Genomic DNA, 16,941 nt, shown 5'->3' with positions numbered 1-16,941 from the left:
AGAATAGCTTGGAAAACCAAATAAGACGAGTTTAAAATCCTTCAATACCATACACAGGTTGGTATTGGTGTCATCAGACTTAACTTTGTAAGGGAGTAGAGAAACCAAAGATATATGACTCTATTTATGTGGGGTTTAAAAGACACGTGGTCTACTGGCCTGACTGGGAATAAAGACAGCCGGGAATAGTCCTGTTCTTTTGCTTTTTGCCCTGTGGTGGACAAGCCTCATTTTCCCTGTTTATTATTATTATTAATAATAATAACAATAATAACGCCTACTCTGATCTCTTAATTATGAAAATAACCACCTCTTCTGTCTTTTGCAAAGTGGTTGAAAAATATAAAATATCAATGATCAACTTCTATTTCAAATTAGGATGGTTTTTGTCTTCTTTCCTAACAGAAACAAGGTTAGGTTTATTTCCTTCAGGTTTGGGAAATCAAAAATGCACATACAGATGCTTTTGCTCTAAAATTAAATCCTGAGTTTTCTAAGTAAACATCTTTCAAAATTATGTTGTTTGTTCTGAAAAACAAATGCCCTTAGCTCGCTTTAAATTTAAATTTACTGATAAACTTTTCTAAAAATGCAAAAGGTGAACAGTGGTAACAGCAAAAAAGAGAAGACAAAGACCTTTGTGATAGCTCTCTCTAGGGATATAGCCTTAAGACTTCATACTCAAAGACAAACCTTCACCTAAGTTAAAAACTTTTAAGGAACCCATTTAAATCTTTTCAAGAGCTCATTACAACCTTATGTATGAGTTCTTAGACTTTATAGTAGTAAGAAAAATTCTTATTTTCTTTTACTAGTAATGAAAGTTTATGATGAACACAGCAAAAAATATTTGGAGATTAAAGAAATTCTACTTACTAATGGGTTATGCCATTAGAAAGAAGATTTATACAAAGAACCTAGGGGTAAGACAGGAATAAAGACACAGACCTACTACAGGATGGACTTGAGGATATGGGGAGGGGGAAGGGTAAGCTGTGACAAAGTGAGAGAGTGGCATGGACATATATACACTACCAAACGTAAAATAGATAGCTAGTGGGAAGCAGCCGCATAGCACAGGGAGATCAGCTCAGCTCCTTGTTACCACCTAGAGGGGTGGGATAGGGAGGGTGGGAGGCAGGGAGATGCAAGAGGGAAGAGATATGGGGATACATGTATATGTATAACTGATTTACTTTGTTATAAAGCAGAAACTAACACACCATTGTAAAGCAATTATACTCCAATAAAGATGTAAAAAAAAAAAAAAACAACCATCTACCCCACTTTTATTAGCATCATTAAAACAGTGGTGATTATGCAGCAGAAAAAAACACTCTGGCCTTTCATTCCCATGATTAATAAAAATTAAGAAAAGCCAAACTCCAACTTTATTTGGATCTTTCCCAATGAGCTGGTGTCATTTAGTAAGCACTGGGCTGTTTTTGTAGTGATGGGCTCCTCTAGTGTTGTTAACTCTATGGAAGGTACCAGTACTACAAGCAATGGTGTCTGCTTTTGTCTTTTCTATCAGTTCTGCTGACACTCACGAAAGATTTAAGGACCTGTGGTGTTTGGGACACTTTGATTCACTAGAGGGCAGGTTTTATATTAAATGTGTCAACATTCTGCTCAGTAAGTTTCATGTCTAGGCATCTGCTTTATGTTCTCACCACACAGAAACAACAAAATAATCTCCCAGCAGCACAGTAACACCTTTTAGTATTGAAGCTTTTACTGGACGTTGTGAAGGAACACAAGAGAGGGGAAAAAAGGGGAAGATTGGAGTTTTAATTCTTTTCCTCAATCTATACTTACTGAAAGGTTTTAACTCATGCCTGCTCCAGGGAGGATCACAGCAAGTAGAGGGATAACACTGTTTGGATAAAAGTATTTGCCTGTTTGCATGACCTGTTTCATATTCATTTAAAAGTCTGATACCAACCAGATGCCCCACAATGATGATAAATTTAATTTATTTCCAATTTCTCAAACTCTTCTACAGATTCAGGCAGCACAGTCACAGCCATTAGCTCACTGAGCCTGGTTGAATCATTGAAGGAATGGAATTGATCAGGCAGATAGACTGCAGTGCATAGTTAAGAGTCTCCTAAGAAGGGAGATGGCAGAAATCCAACATCAAATAGATGATGAAATGGCCATTTCCATTAAGGGAACATCACATCACAGATATTAATTAGGAGGCACTATAATAGAGTTAAGTGGATATGGGGAAAAAATGCTGAGTTAAAGTCACCCCGGGTGTCCTTAGCCTGAGGTAATTACAGGTGTGAAGGTGAGTCATGGATCTGCAATTTTCCATCTATTTTACAATGGCTGCAGGTAAGTTAGAGACCAGATATAACTCCAGAGTGATGATGCTTTTTTAGATTGGGGACAAACTATCCTTAAAAAAGAAAAGAAGTCTAATGTTTTCCTTTTACTATTCCCAAGGAAATTACATCCTTTATTTACAGAAACATTAATGGGAGATGACAAGGGACTACTTCCCTAGTACAACAGAAGTGAAGCAAATGAAACAAATTAGCTTTGAGTTAAAATGCCCTGCATTCTACCAACTTTTTTATTTCAAGAATGTAAATTCATCCTAAAAAATTGATGGGAGGGCTTCCCTGGTGGCGCAGTGGTTGAGAGTCCGCCTGCCGATGCAGGGGACACGGGTTCGTGCTCCGGTCCGGGAAGATCCCACATGCCGCGGAGCGGCTGGGCCCGTGAGCCATGGCCGCTGAGCCTGCACGTCCGCAGCCTGTGCTACGCAACGGGAGAGGCCACAGCAGTGAGAGGCCCGCGTACCAAAAAAAAAAAAAAAAAAAAAATTGATGGTATATTTTGTTCTCAGTCTTCAATTCAAATCTAGCTTAACTGCTAAAAATTAAAACTCTTTTAAAGTATTATTTGATACACCCAAATGCTGGAGATGGTCACATTCCAGAACTTCAGTGCTCTCTAAAACAGTCTGAGATCAATATTCAAAGTATTCATTTGCCCAACAATGGATTTATGACAGTTTAATTTTTTTGTTCTATAATTCCTTACACTCTTTTCTCCCCTAACAACTTCTAACTACACCCTTCTTATCTGCATACATAATAAACAACAAATGCAGATAGACAACCAATATGTGAGTTGAGACAATGCTGAGAATAAAAGGGTTTTTTATCTTTCTATTTCAGTACAGTTTGGATTACAACCTCAGAATTCTGGATGAAATACTTCAGGTTATTAACTTCAAATAGCTGCAGTTCTATCAAAGAAGAAATTCCTTTGCTGAAGTTCTTAACTTCCTACATAAACTCAAACAACAATTTTTACTTTTTGTCTTATCTCATCAAAACAGAAGAATCAAAAGGATATTATAAGAAATAATATAGGGTTATCTAAAAGATGTGGAATAACTCCTTGAAAGCCCTTTTATCCACAAGCACTTATAAAAGTTATGGACACATCAACAAAAACAATGGAGTAAAAATCTCAGAGAACTGTTTCCTCCATAAAAATAATAAGAACACTGGCAAAACTTGTAAGAATCATCTTTTTCTGAACTGTGGGAATTAACCAAAGGCTTGCAGCAGTCTGAGGAGTGTTTATTAAAGAAAAATTGGCTGAATATTGGTAAACACAGTGAGTTGTATGGTGTTTTAACTTGCCCTGTTCCTATTCCACTTTCCCAAGCTCCGTAGTAGCCTTAGAAACCAACAGCCTGTAATCAAAGCAGCCTGGTTGTCACCGGAGGGGGCAGAGAAGGGTTGAAGCTCCTTCAAAGCCCCATTCTCAGAGAACTGTAATCATCTGACCTGTCTGGTAGTTCCCTGGAAGACCTCACTCACAAGGCTGTCTTTATTTGACCAGACTTGGACTTTGTCCAGGGTGAAAAGCCTAATTCCCAGGGGTGTTTGTTGAAAACAATTATAGTCAATTGTTTAACAGTGTAGCTGCCTGAGGCATTAGATTACAGTTGGGGTAAACAGGCTAACCAAAAAGCTTCAGAGGAAAAGCTAAGGAATGAGAAGTACTTACTGGACTTTGAAAAGTATCCTCGGGAATCTAGACGTCTACACACATGCCCATAGCTGTACACAGGCTCAAGAAAGACCTGAGAAGGTCCTAACCTCTCCCCTCACTCTGATCTTGAGGCTCTGTGTAAGCAGGAAGGAAGTGTCAACTGCCTGGTGGAGTGTTGAAGGTAAGCCCCAACATATACACAGAGCCCTTTGGCAAAGACTGACTTACTGGCTCTAGGCATTTAAGAAAATCTCTGTCCAATCATTAGGTAACTACTAATCTAACCAAGCAGAGACTTTAGTGGCTACACATGAAAAAGAATAGTCTTCACAGAACTAGATTAGGAAAGTCACTAAACAAACATCAACAAAAACATACTCTGGGAAAAGGAGAAAATCTGATTTCAAGAGTTGCCCCATTTAAAATGTCCAGTTTTCAACAAAAAAATTGAGACATGCAAAGAAATGAGAAAGTAGGGTCCATACTCAGAGAAAGAAAGTATTCATTAGATGACCCACCCTGAGGAACCCAGATGTTGGACTTACTAAACAGAAACTTTAAGTCAGCTGTTTTACATCCATTAAAAAAAACTAAAGGAAATTATGTCCAAAGAACTAAATGAAAATATGAGAATAATGCCTCACAAATAGAGAATCTCAATAGAGATAAAAATTATTTTTAAAAAGAATCAAATAGAAATTCTATAGTTGAAAAGCATAATAACTGGAATAAAAATTTCACTGAGGGGATTAAAAAGCAGATTAGAGCAGACAGAAGAATCAGTGAACCTGACAACAGGTCAGTAGAAATTATCCAGTCTGAGAAACAAAAAGAATGAAGAAAAATGAACAGAGCTTCAGAGACCAATGGACATCACCAAATGTACCAACACATGCATAACAGGAGTCTCAGAAGGAGAGAAGAGAAAGGGACAGAAAGAATACTTGAAGAAATAATGGCCAAAAATTTACCAAATGTATCTAAACATTCAAGACATTCAATGAACCCAAACAGGATAAAGTTAAAGAGATCCACACCTATACACATCATAAACAGTTGAAAGACAAAGAGGGAATCCTGAAAGCAAAACATAAGGGACAAAATTTAGATGCTCTCCTGAAGGTTGCCTACAAATGTATCTGAGATGTGTGGTCTCAGTCTTAATTCTGTCATGTACCTCTTTGGACATAAATCAGTTGAGTTATACATTTGATAAAACTAACAGAGGATGGTTTTCATCCCACTGTAATCTTTGAAAATAACTATCAACCAAATTCTCCTACACTTAGCCTGTTAGTCTCCTATACTAATCTCAAAGTGGCAATAGATTCAAAGAGGAAATAAGAAATCCTCCTTTGCAGAAAGAAAAACATCAGCAATTGATGGCTGATTACGGCTTTTATATGGGAATGTTTTTTGTTTTTTTTTTTGGGGGGGGGTATATGTTCTTTTAGGTACCTGAATAAAAGGCTTAACTTCCCTACAGTGGCTGATTAAGAGTTTCTTAAGAGTTATGAGTTAATCATCAATTTTTTTGGGTAGCTTATACACAAGAAAATACTGTGACATAGTGATATTGTAATCTAAAGAAACTTAAAGGAAAAAAATGTAAATCTTCATTAATAGGCCTAAAGTATAAATTTGACTATGTTTCCTTCTCTCCTTCACCCATAATAACTTAAATCAAAGAGAGGCACTATGATAATCACACTTTTTCTCTTAGGATTAGAAATTAGAATAAACATAAGGCTACTGATTTATTTCCCTTCTATAAAGCTCACTGTTGTACTGACTCTCTCCAAACACTGTAACTGTTTTTTATACTTACATAGTGTGTTCATACTGAAGTACAACAAATCACTTTGGAAATATAATGGAAGAATAATAATAGGATACATGCTCAAAGACATATCACTATCTTCTTTTTAAGGACACCATATCATAAAATTTCAAACTGGAGAGTAGTTTAATCATTTTTACCCTTGTTCCTCAGATAAAGATACCAAGAAAGAAAATGTGGGGATAAAATGTCTTACTCAAGATTATGAAAATGAAACTGTAACAATTTAATAAGAACAAGTATAAATTAATGAATTAAAATATTAGGACTAATGCCCACGGTAGAGAAAAGCTACTATCTGAGTGGCCTCTCGTCTTCATGATAGATCATCACAGATGGGGAACACTACCCCATTGTCCAGACTTCTCAAAACTAACCTGTGATGATAAGACATTCATTGTGATCCAGCACCTCAGTGAAGAGCCGTGAAACAATCAACTCAGGGTTGATTAAAAAGCGGATTTCTTCTTGTACAAGTCCTGCACTGGTTACACCACCTCCAACAAAACGGTTTGCAAAATCCACCTATTTGGGAAAATGTGGCATGTTAAATGACAATTTAAAATACCTACATATATGATAAAGAAGTACACTCCCTCTAAGCTCTGATCTTCCTTTCCTTTCCCACATAAATCAATCCCCAAATTAGTAATCTTCCCGGGGAGAACAGATTGTGGTTGACTGCACCCTTTCCACCTCACTGCAGTTAACATCTCTGAATATTTCTTTGGATTCCAAAATGTTAGAAGGAACATGGAAAATAGAGCTTTTAGGCAAAAGCCTCAATGTAATTATATGGACTCTTGTTTATAAACCTTTCCTGTGCTCCAAGGGCCACAAATCAAGGGAGGTTTTTATCTGGAAAGGTTTCAAGATCATTTCTCCACCACTCTCTACTCAATTTCCATTTATGTACTTCATATGACTTTAATATAATTATACAGGCATACCTCATTTTACTGCACTTTGCTTTACTGCACTTCACAGATATTGCATTTTTTACAAATTGAATGTTAATGGCAACCCTGCATCTAGCAAGGCTATTGGTGCCATTTTTCCAATAGCATTTTCTCACTTTGTGTCTCTGTGTCATATTTTGGTAATTCTTGGCGATATTTCAAACCCTCCACCAGCAAAAAAAATTATGACCTGAAGGCTCAGATGATGGTTGGCATTTTTTTTAGCAATAAAGTACTTTTTAATTAAGGCATGTACATTTTCTTAGACATAATGCTATTGGACACTTAAAAGACTACAGTATAGTATAAACGTAACTTTTATATGCACTGGGAAACCAAAAAAATTCATGTGACTCACTTTTTTGCAATGGTCTGGAAATGAACACATAGTATCTCCAAACTATATAGCCTGTACCTTTCTTATATAATATGGAAATCAAACACTTGTCCTTAAAGGTTTGAAAAGTTTAGGATTTAACCTTTTCGGTAACTTTTTTCTTTTGTGAAAGAATAAAAGGATGAAAATTTCTTCCTTCTAAATTCAACTGCAAACCCCAAACTGCAAAAACATTACAAACTTTTTAAGAAAAATACACCTAAGGGGAAGAAAAATGAAGACAAAAAAAATCTAGTTTAACAATAAAGATTCAATAAATTAATATTTCCAATTTAGTTTAAAACTATATGTAAGTTTTCTATGGAGTACTATGATGGCATCCCCAAGCTCCTATTGATAAAGGTGAGTTACACAATCCTCAAGAGACAGCAAACTCAACTTGCCAGAATTATTTGTTTGTCTTAAACTTACTATGCACTCCAATGTGTCCAACGGTATGCTAGGCTCTATGGGGCAATATGTAAGAAATAGTTTCTGACTTTGTCTTAGATTTTTCTATTTGGGGAGTTAGATTACACACATACACACAACTTGTGTACACATACAGTCATACACAACCCCTCCCGCCCCCTACCAGAATTTAGTAAGTAACGTAAGAGAGGCTTCTATACTATTTAGGAAAAACACAATCCTGTGTCTCTTCTTTACTCTCACACTACTGCCACACTCTCGACACTTCTGACACCAGATGTGTGGATTTTCCACACATCAAGCAATTCTGCAATACCGGCTAGGTGTCCTACAATCCAGTTCAGTTCTGACACTGTCTACCTGGAGGTTAGTGAAAAATCCCACAGGCTAAGGATTCAGTCCTACAAGACTGCCCCAGTTCAGATGACAATCTCAAGTCCCAGGTTGTCACCTGTACTTCTAGTTGACCAGCTATAAATTGGGGTTCCCATGACCCCACCCGGGGCTTGATGATTTGCTAGACCAGCTCACAGAATTCAGGGTAACACTTACTTACATTTACTGATTTATTAAAAAGGATGTAATAAAGGATACAGATGAACAGCCAGATGTAGAGACACACAGGGCAAGGTATGTGGGAAGGGGCACAGACCTTCCACGCCCTTTCCAAGCAAGTCATCTCCCAGCACCTCTGCATGTTCACCAACCCCAAAGCTCTCCAAATCCTGTACTTCTGAAATTTTTATGGAAGCTTCATCACATTCTCATGACCGATCATTAACTCAGTCTCCAGTCCCTCTCCCCCTTTCCCAGAGGATGGGAGGTGGGGCAGAAAGTTCCAAACTTCTAATCATGGCTTAGTCTTTCTGGTGACCATCCCCATCCTGAAGCTACCCAGGAGCCCACCAAGAGCTGCATCATTAGAACAAAAGACATGTCTATTACTCAGGAAATTCCAAGGGGTTTAGGAGCTCTGAGTCAGGAATTGGGGTCAAAGACCAAATATTAGAACAAAAGATGCTCCTACTGCTCTTACCACTCAGGAGATTACAAGGGTTTTAGGAGCTCTGTGCCAAGAACAGGTTGTAGAGACTAATATATATATTTCCTATTATTTCACATATACTTTCATACTATTGTCAAGTATGAGATTTTGTAAAACTTGTTTGTGATCTCTAAAGCAATTATAAGAAATAGTAATGTGAAGCCTGTTTTACAAAAGAGTAAAACAAGAATATGAATCTTTTGACACGTAAAAATACTATATGTGAAAAGAGAGAAATTAATAGAAGATAAAGTAGTCTTCTTTCACTACAGAAGAACTTAGAAAATACTGAAAAATATGACTGGACAAGTTCTTGAAATGAGTTACCAAAGTGAATCATTTGGGTTTATATTCTGGCATAATAAATCAACACTAAAACTTTAACTTATATAGAAAAATAATTTTGGTTAAACTAGTCCACTGATTAGAAATAGTTACCTACTACATATTAAGTCTTTATACATTGGGTGATTTATAGCTTAAATTGTTCAATTAAACAAGTATTGATGAACTATTATGCTGTGAACCATGGAATACACAGATGAATAAGATGTGGTTCCTGGTTTCATAGCATTTACAGTCTAGATGGGAGTGAGGCACATAAGTAGAATGATAAGATGATTATTAAAGAACCTATTAGGATGTATTTGATACTTCTCAGATAATACAATTAACTAAAATTGGCGCATGGGGAGGATACAGGAGCGTTACAAAAGGATGTGGCATATTCAATTGAGATTTTGCTGACAATCAGGCTGAGGGAATAGCTGCAAAAGGACACAGGAAAAAACCAATGTAAAGAGCTGTATGAGGAGAGTGGTAAGCAGATTCCTCATGCCTGTCTGCAGTGTACAGTATGTGGAGAGTTAAAGTTGGTAATGAGCTGGTCTGGGGTCCAAGAAATTTTTACTTAATTATTAGGATTCTGGGAAAGATTCTAAGAAGAAAAGTAACAAATATATCTGTGTTTTAGGAAGATAATTCAGACTAAAGTTTAAAGAATGAACTGGAAAAGTAAAAGCAGAAAGGCTGGCTAGGTAAATACTGAATAGTTTAGACAAGCACAACTAGGGCCTCAAATAGGTCAGTGGGGAAAGAAGTGAGACCCAGCAAGGAAATAAAATGGACAGCTCTTGAAAACTGAAAGACTGGCTAAGTATCATGGTATTCGGAATACAAATGAGAAACAAAGGCCTGAGATCAGCTAAACTTAATTGTTACCGGAACAAGATACATAACTAAATTTAAAAGATAAGCTCTATCCAATCTATGTACTACTTGGAAATGATAAATGAAATACATTCAATGTGCATACTACTGTTCATTCTTTGAATAAAAGGCCAACATTTATTACTTAAAAGGTATGCACAGAAACAAATACACTAAATTCAATATGCCTCTGAAAGCAGGGGTCTTTTAGAAAATCAGTTTCTACTACTTAAAAAAGTTCTTAATAAAAGGCTCTCTATTGCAGGTAAGAAATCTGTTCCAGTACATGAAAACAAGCATATGAGTGCTTCCTTATTTTTAGCCATTTTCTAACTCACTTTACTTTAAAGCTACCTGTTCAGCTTACTCAGTTCTGAATTATAACTTGATGAAAAGAGAGAAATGATAACACTCCTTGGAGAGGTTTTGTTGTTGTTGCCACTCAGCATAATGTAATTTATATGCTACACAAGGAGATTTGGAGCACTGCAATACAATATTCCCTGATCTCCTGGGGACACATGGCATGGGTAGGGAGAAAATAAATAGAAGCCTTTATGGTATTCTTTTAATCTACTGAGGTTTCACATTTCATCTATAATACATTCCAGGGAAGTGGGGAGAATCTCAACCTTGAATGTTGTTGAATAACTCCTTGCTGAATCGTACTGTAATGAAAGGTCAGCATTCCTGCGGTGCTAACCACCAGTAGCTTTGTTTATTTCATGTGTATTAAGCTTCCCTCAGTTAATCCAAGATGTTACTGTAGGAAAGAACCTTGCCAAGATGGAAATGTGGGGGAAAAAGTGATAGTCATTCGAAACAAACTTTAGTCTTATTTCAAAATTATTGTTTTAAATAGAAGAAAAAGGACTTATTAAATATAAATATTAAAAAATTAAGTACAGGACAAATATTAATTCAGTTATCCAAATTATTTTTGTCTATAATTTTAATCACTGGGAGGTGACTTAAAACAAAACATGGTTTGCCTCTTTGAAAATTTTAAATACAAATATGTCTAAATAAAAGGCCATTCTAAAACAAATGTAGGCACTTAGAGCATATAATAAGTAGCCAAATGCAAATCAGTCTGGTCATTTTATAATAAAAATTAAGTTAATTACACAAATAGTCCATTATCAGGCAACTGCTTTAACTTCTGACCCTATATAAGCATTTAATAATGATCTAAGAAAAAAATCAGCTAGTCTCAGTATAAACAGGAGGGTGTACAAGCTTCTTCCAAAGAAAATTAGGATTACAATGCTCTTCTAAATAAGAACACAAAACACTAACATTTCGTCTCTGATTAGTGATTTTTTTAAAAGATCACTATGAAGCAAAAGGAAAGCACATGTTCAGGTTAAGTGTTACAAGTTAAAGCCAGATACAGTGTTTTATTTGTTAACTCCTTTTTCCAAAATACTTTTTTTTACATAATGGCAGGAACATAGATTAATAACAAAGATTGACAGATGGACAAAATTACTTGCTCTAAAACAGGGAAGAGATGGCAAGTATATCTGGCTCATGTGCCTAAAACTATTACACATGGAGAGAGGACTTTCTTATCAATCCGTTTTAGATGTCTGCCTCCTAGACCCAAACAAAGTTGGTGACAGAAAAACATCTCAAGCCGGTCATTTTTTAGGGCAGAGCAAGAGCCTTTAAAGAAAGAGAACAAAATTGCCTGGTGACAGCTTGTCAAGACCATACCCTGGCAACTTCCTCCACTGTCAATCTACAAGCTATATCTGAACCAAGAGGCCTGATGTTGTCCAGATCTTGGATTTTCTGTCAAAGGCTTTTTAAAGAGGCACACGTACGAAACAGAGAACGTATATCGGCAGATAAAAGTATTACCAAGGCTGTCAAGGTGATCTGTTTGGTGTTTTTCTCCATTCTGCTATTATGCTTCATTGCATTACATCAGCTTAGAAGATAAATAAACAGCTTTTCATATTTCCTTTGCTGTCGGAAGCTTGACAAGAGACAGTCGTCCCATCCCCCCATGCCCCCACTGCTGTAATTCTCCTACCTGTAGCATGCCTTGACCATTTCCTTCTATGGTTCCTTCGTAAGTGACATGCAATCGAGTCAGGAGTTTTTCACATCTAGGATTTAAAAAGGTATTTCCTTATTTATTTTTTTAATGGTAAGTATTGCACTACAGAAAAGTCTGAAAATACAGATTAACTATAAAAGAAAAACTGAAACTATTCCAAATCTCAAAAGTGAGAAACAGATGCTTATTTACTCAACATTCTTGGGATAGTCTCCCCAAATTTTTCTTATTCAAATATATAAATACAAATATTTAAATTAAAATGGGACAACATACTGTTTTGAAAATTGTTTTGCCCCTACAAAGTATCAGTTTCCCCTCTTTTTTTAAAATATTTTTATACAATTTTTAAAGGTTACTTTCCATTTACAGTTATTACAAAATATGGGCTACATTCCCCATGTTGTACAATACATCCTTGAGCCTATATAACACCCAACAGTGTGTACCTCCCACTGCTCCACACCCACCACCACCGGTAACCACTCATTTGTTCCCTGTATCTGTGAGTATCCTTCTTGTTATACCCAGTAGTTTGTTGTACTTTTTAGATTCCACATGTAAGTGATATCATACAGTCTTTCTCTGACTTCTTTCACTTAGCATAATGCCCTCCCAGTCCATCCATGTTGATGTAAATGGCAAAATTTTGTTCTTTTTTTATGGCCGAGTAGTATTCCACTGTACGTATATACCACATCTTCTTTATCCATTCACCTGTTGATGGACACTTAGGTTGCTTCCATATCTTGGCAACTATAAATAATGCTGCTAAGAACATTGGGGTGCATGTATCTTTTCGAATTATTTTTCAGATATATGCCCAGGAGTGGAATTACTGGGTCATATGGTCATTCTATTTTCAGTTTTTTGAGAAACCTCCATACTGTTTTCCATAGTGGCTGCACCAGTTTAAGTTTCTCCTCTTTAAAAGTTGAAAACCTTCTCAAAATATTTTTAAAAATTAAGATCTATTAAATTTTATTATTATGCTAGAGTTGGCAACCTAAGGAAAAATATAGAAAAATTTTACAAAAAATTATATATCATTCTCAGAGGGGCTCTATTTTCACTAGTTTGGAAACCGTATATGTGTGTGGGGTGTCTTGATGAAAATACATGCTACAGAAATCCTGATCTATGGTATTTTTATATTAATAAAATTGATAGGTAAGTCTAGTACCTGTAAGTCACAATTATTTTCTTTCCTTTTCATAAACCATGGTCACTGAGGTGTTTATGGGGTTCAGATAAACCACCCCCAAATTTGGCATCTTGGCATAGTGAATATTTTAAGCTGAAGAAGTTTGAGAAAATGGCAGAAGCAGAAAGGTCACTCTGACCTCCTCCCCCTCTCCCCCGTCTTACCTGAAACAAGCCATAAAACCCTCACATGAGGGACCCTACCTATACCTGGAGGAAAGGAGCATTATTATCTCTGAAGACAAAAAGATGCCAAGAAGAATTCCAACAACCAGAACTTGCTGTTTCCCCCAGTTTACTTCAATCACCTCATACTCTTTTACATATCATATTCCTCGTCTATTCTTCATCAAACCTAGCATAAAAGTACATAGATCTGTTTCTTTGGGTCTTCATTTCCTCATAAAGGCTCCTGTATCATGCAAAACTTATATAAAATAAATTTTTATGCTTTTCTCCTGTTAATCTTAGTTTAATTTTCATACCCAGCCAGGGACCCTAAGAGGATTGAGGAAAAACTTTTTCCTGCCCTACAGTGTTTACCTGCTTAAATCATATTAAAAAAAAATTCCTTTTTATTAATAGCAGTTGATGATGACATTTTTTCCTTAGATTTTTTTCTCCTGATTAATTACTGAATAAAAATAAATAAATTATAATAGAATGTAACAGATAGCAAACCCCTAACTTATAACAGAGTGGCATGAATTTTTGGAGGGAGGGGAATTATATATTTTTTAAAACAATTATATTAAAAAAAAATTTAGCTGGGAAGCACTATTTTATTTATTGGGATTTGCTTTTATCCTGGTATCAATGAGTCCAAATACATTTCTGGTAAAGCTCCAGTCCAACAGACTGACCTTACTCAGAAGGTAAAATAATTCAGTACAGATTCTGTTCTCAAAGCTTTATTTGTATTAACTTATTTAATCTTCACAACATCCCTATTACTATCTCCTTTTACAGATGGGAAAATAAAGCACAAAAAGCATTTAAGTAACCTGTCCAAGACTAGTAAATGAAGCAACAAAGATTTGAACCCAGAATGCCTAAGGTAATGGTTCAAGCTCTTAACCAGTAAGCTATGCTTTTAGAAAAATTACTTTCTAAATCTCTTGGAGAAAGTTAGTACCATAAGTTTGATTTTTTTAACTTCCCTTTTTTGCAGCATCCTACTTTCCTAGCTATTTTATTCCAGGGGAGACTACCTGTGAGGATACTATTGAGAAGATAAAGAAGCATGATCCAGAAGTCTCATCTGCTGTCAACTATTCTCTGTGACTGTAGTTGTCACCTTATAGTACACTTCTCAAAATTAGGAAATTGCTAGAAACTATTTTTTTAAAATAAGCATCCTCCAACTTCCTAATAGGTTTCCCCTTCTGGCCCCAGCAAATTCTTCATACCACTGCCCCAGGAATCAAAGACAGATTATTCTGGTTCTCTGTGATTAACTAAGCCTGGCTAAGGTATTTATTGATAGTCACAGGGTTAACTATAATGCTAGAATCCTGAAACTCAGAAAAGCCTCCAATTTCCTGGCACCCATTTAGTCCCTTACTCTTGGGAATACCAACAATCCTCATCTCTTCTTCATCCTCTCTCTTTAAGTGAACACATGTTTCTGGTTCTGTGGAATCTGGGAGATGGATTTTAATTGCATTCTGCAACTCACTTAAGAAGCAGCTAAAACAAAAAAGAGATCAATGAAATTAAAAAAAAAAAAGTATGAAAAGTTTCAAGTTAAATTCTGCCTATCTAGGTTAAGTGGAATATCTAGATCTTATTTAAAGAGCAAAATTATCTTACTGACATAGCAGCCTCACCAATCTCTGCATTTTGACCTATCCCTTCTCTCCCAGATGGTGTACAAATAGGTGTCCTTTCACATTAGTGCCAAATGAATGCCAGATGCAGATTAGAGATCCTGAGCTGAATTAAAAACAATCCCTCTGAATGATCTATAAAATCTACACAAAAGCAACATGAACAAAAACATCTGTGTTCCTATTAGAGACTAATAGAAGAGCTAAGAAAAGCAAACTTCTGTACTCTACTCTGGGCAGATAACACAGCAGATTGTTACTTTAGTTCTAGGCACCATATTTTAAGAGGGACCAATGGCCTAGGATACATCAACAGCTGAGTTAAAGGGTTTACAATCCATATTATATGTGAAACAAAAGAAATGAGTACTTTAGTATGGACCTGTGTGTATTGTTAGAGGTGGGGGTGGATCAAGAAAGCATTAAAATACATGAAGGAGGGTCAAATCTTAAAGAAAATTAGTTTTATTGATTGTAGTTCCAGAAGGAAGAACAAGGAATGGGATTTGGCGGGGTGGGGAGATTTTTGGAAGACAGACTTTTTTTAGTAAATGAAAGTATTAGACAATAACACAAGCAGCCAACAGTGGGATAGACTGCGGCCAAACAGTGAATTTCCCATCACCAGGGCTGCCTAGTCTCCATCTGTTATAGGTATTACAGAGCTGATTACCTTTAGTAGGCAGCTGGACCAGATGACTTCCTGGGGTCCCTTTAATTTCTAATATACCATGATTCTGAAATGCTGTACATGTTTCTCTTCCTTTCTGACTCAATTTTGTTCTTGTTTTTGTCTTTCTTTTGGTTGCTTAATCTTTTATCCACTTCCCTCTGCTAATAATCATCTCAGCCATGGAGTCAGCCTCCTAAAGTAAGTTTGTTTTTCCTCCACCTCACAAATAAACATCTTTGATGGATGAAAACACAGGAAAGCCATCTAAGCATATGTGCTTTCTCAAGTTAATTACTTTAAGAGTGAGTGCCTTTCATCACTAATTCTAAACAAAACAATTACAAACTACAATAAAAAATATTAGAAAGTGAAAATGAAGAGGCACTGATTAACATGAATGCACATCCAAAATATGCATTTAGCATGTTTAATCATGTCGTCACATGCACTGAAACAGTAGATACATTCTTCTCTAAGTGCTTTGGGAATTTGTTCCAGGTTAGAAAATGTGTTGACTATTTCAAGGCACTAAAGGAACTTACATATCTGAATAAACTCAGATTGCTTATTATTCTCCTCAGTATTTGCAGGTAAATAAGAAAAAACCCTAGTAAATTAGCAACTTCCACAAAATTGCCAATAGTACATGTTGACAACCAAACTTCAAAACTCTTGTCACTCAGACAAATATTAAGTAACTACGATTTACATTTTAGTTTAGTAAAAATAAAACTTCCTAATCTTGTCCCCCAGAAAGAAAAGCAATAAAATACAAACATTAACCATAAAACCAAGGGTAAGGAGGAACGTTAAATATTGGTGTTTAATGTTAGTGTCTTCACACAGAAAACTCCTAATTCTAAATAGGACTTTGTTTCAGAAGATAAAACTAAGGCAAAAGAGTAGAAGTGAAAGGGTTGCAGACTTTGATTCAAAAGGCATGACCTTTCTAACAATGAGAGCTATCAATTGATCATTTTAAGAAGAAATTCCCTGGTACTAGGGCAATTAGGAAGTTGGGAAACCATCTTTTCAGGGGCTGTAAAATACAATCGTCTCATGGTGCAAGAGTCCTTCCAATTCTAAGATTCCAGGATTATTTACATTATTATTACCTTTCCCACTCTGGAAAATCTTCAAGACTCTGTCTCGTAAATGTCACCAACCCAGTAGGTTCTACAAAAGCAATAAAAGAGAAACACACCCAAAATAAGTATTGAGTTTGAAAAGATTATATATATTCAGTAAAAGAATGGGTCTAACACTGGCTGTAAAGCTAATCAG

At 36.0% G+C, this 16,941-nt stretch overlaps 1 protein-coding gene across 3 annotated transcripts in view; it reads right to left on the bottom strand.

Moving 5' to 3' along the window:
* The window catches only part of PARG (poly(ADP-ribose) glycohydrolase), a 113,239-nt gene that overhangs the window by 26,319 nt on the left and 69,979 nt on the right, over positions 1 to 16,941 (bottom strand). For all 3 annotated transcript variants that reach the window (XM_060286412.1, XM_030844064.2, XM_060286413.1), the window contains exons 11-13: positions 16,773 to 16,833; positions 11,926 to 12,001; positions 6,241 to 6,388 (exon numbers count right to left, since the gene is read on the bottom strand). In XM_060286412.1, coding sequence (XP_060142395.1) covers positions 6,241 to 6,388; positions 11,926 to 12,001; positions 16,773 to 16,833 — 285 coding nt within the window. The remainder of the gene's footprint in view (positions 1 to 6,240; positions 6,389 to 11,925; positions 12,002 to 16,772; positions 16,834 to 16,941) is intronic.

This window comes from Globicephala melas, chromosome 16 (genome assembly GCF_963455315.2).
Source record: "Globicephala melas chromosome 16, mGloMel1.2, whole genome shotgun sequence".
In the NCBI taxonomy this organism is placed as follows: Eukaryota; Metazoa; Chordata; class Mammalia; order Artiodactyla; family Delphinidae; genus Globicephala; species Globicephala melas.
This window is presented reverse-complemented; position numbering and strand designations above follow the sequence as displayed.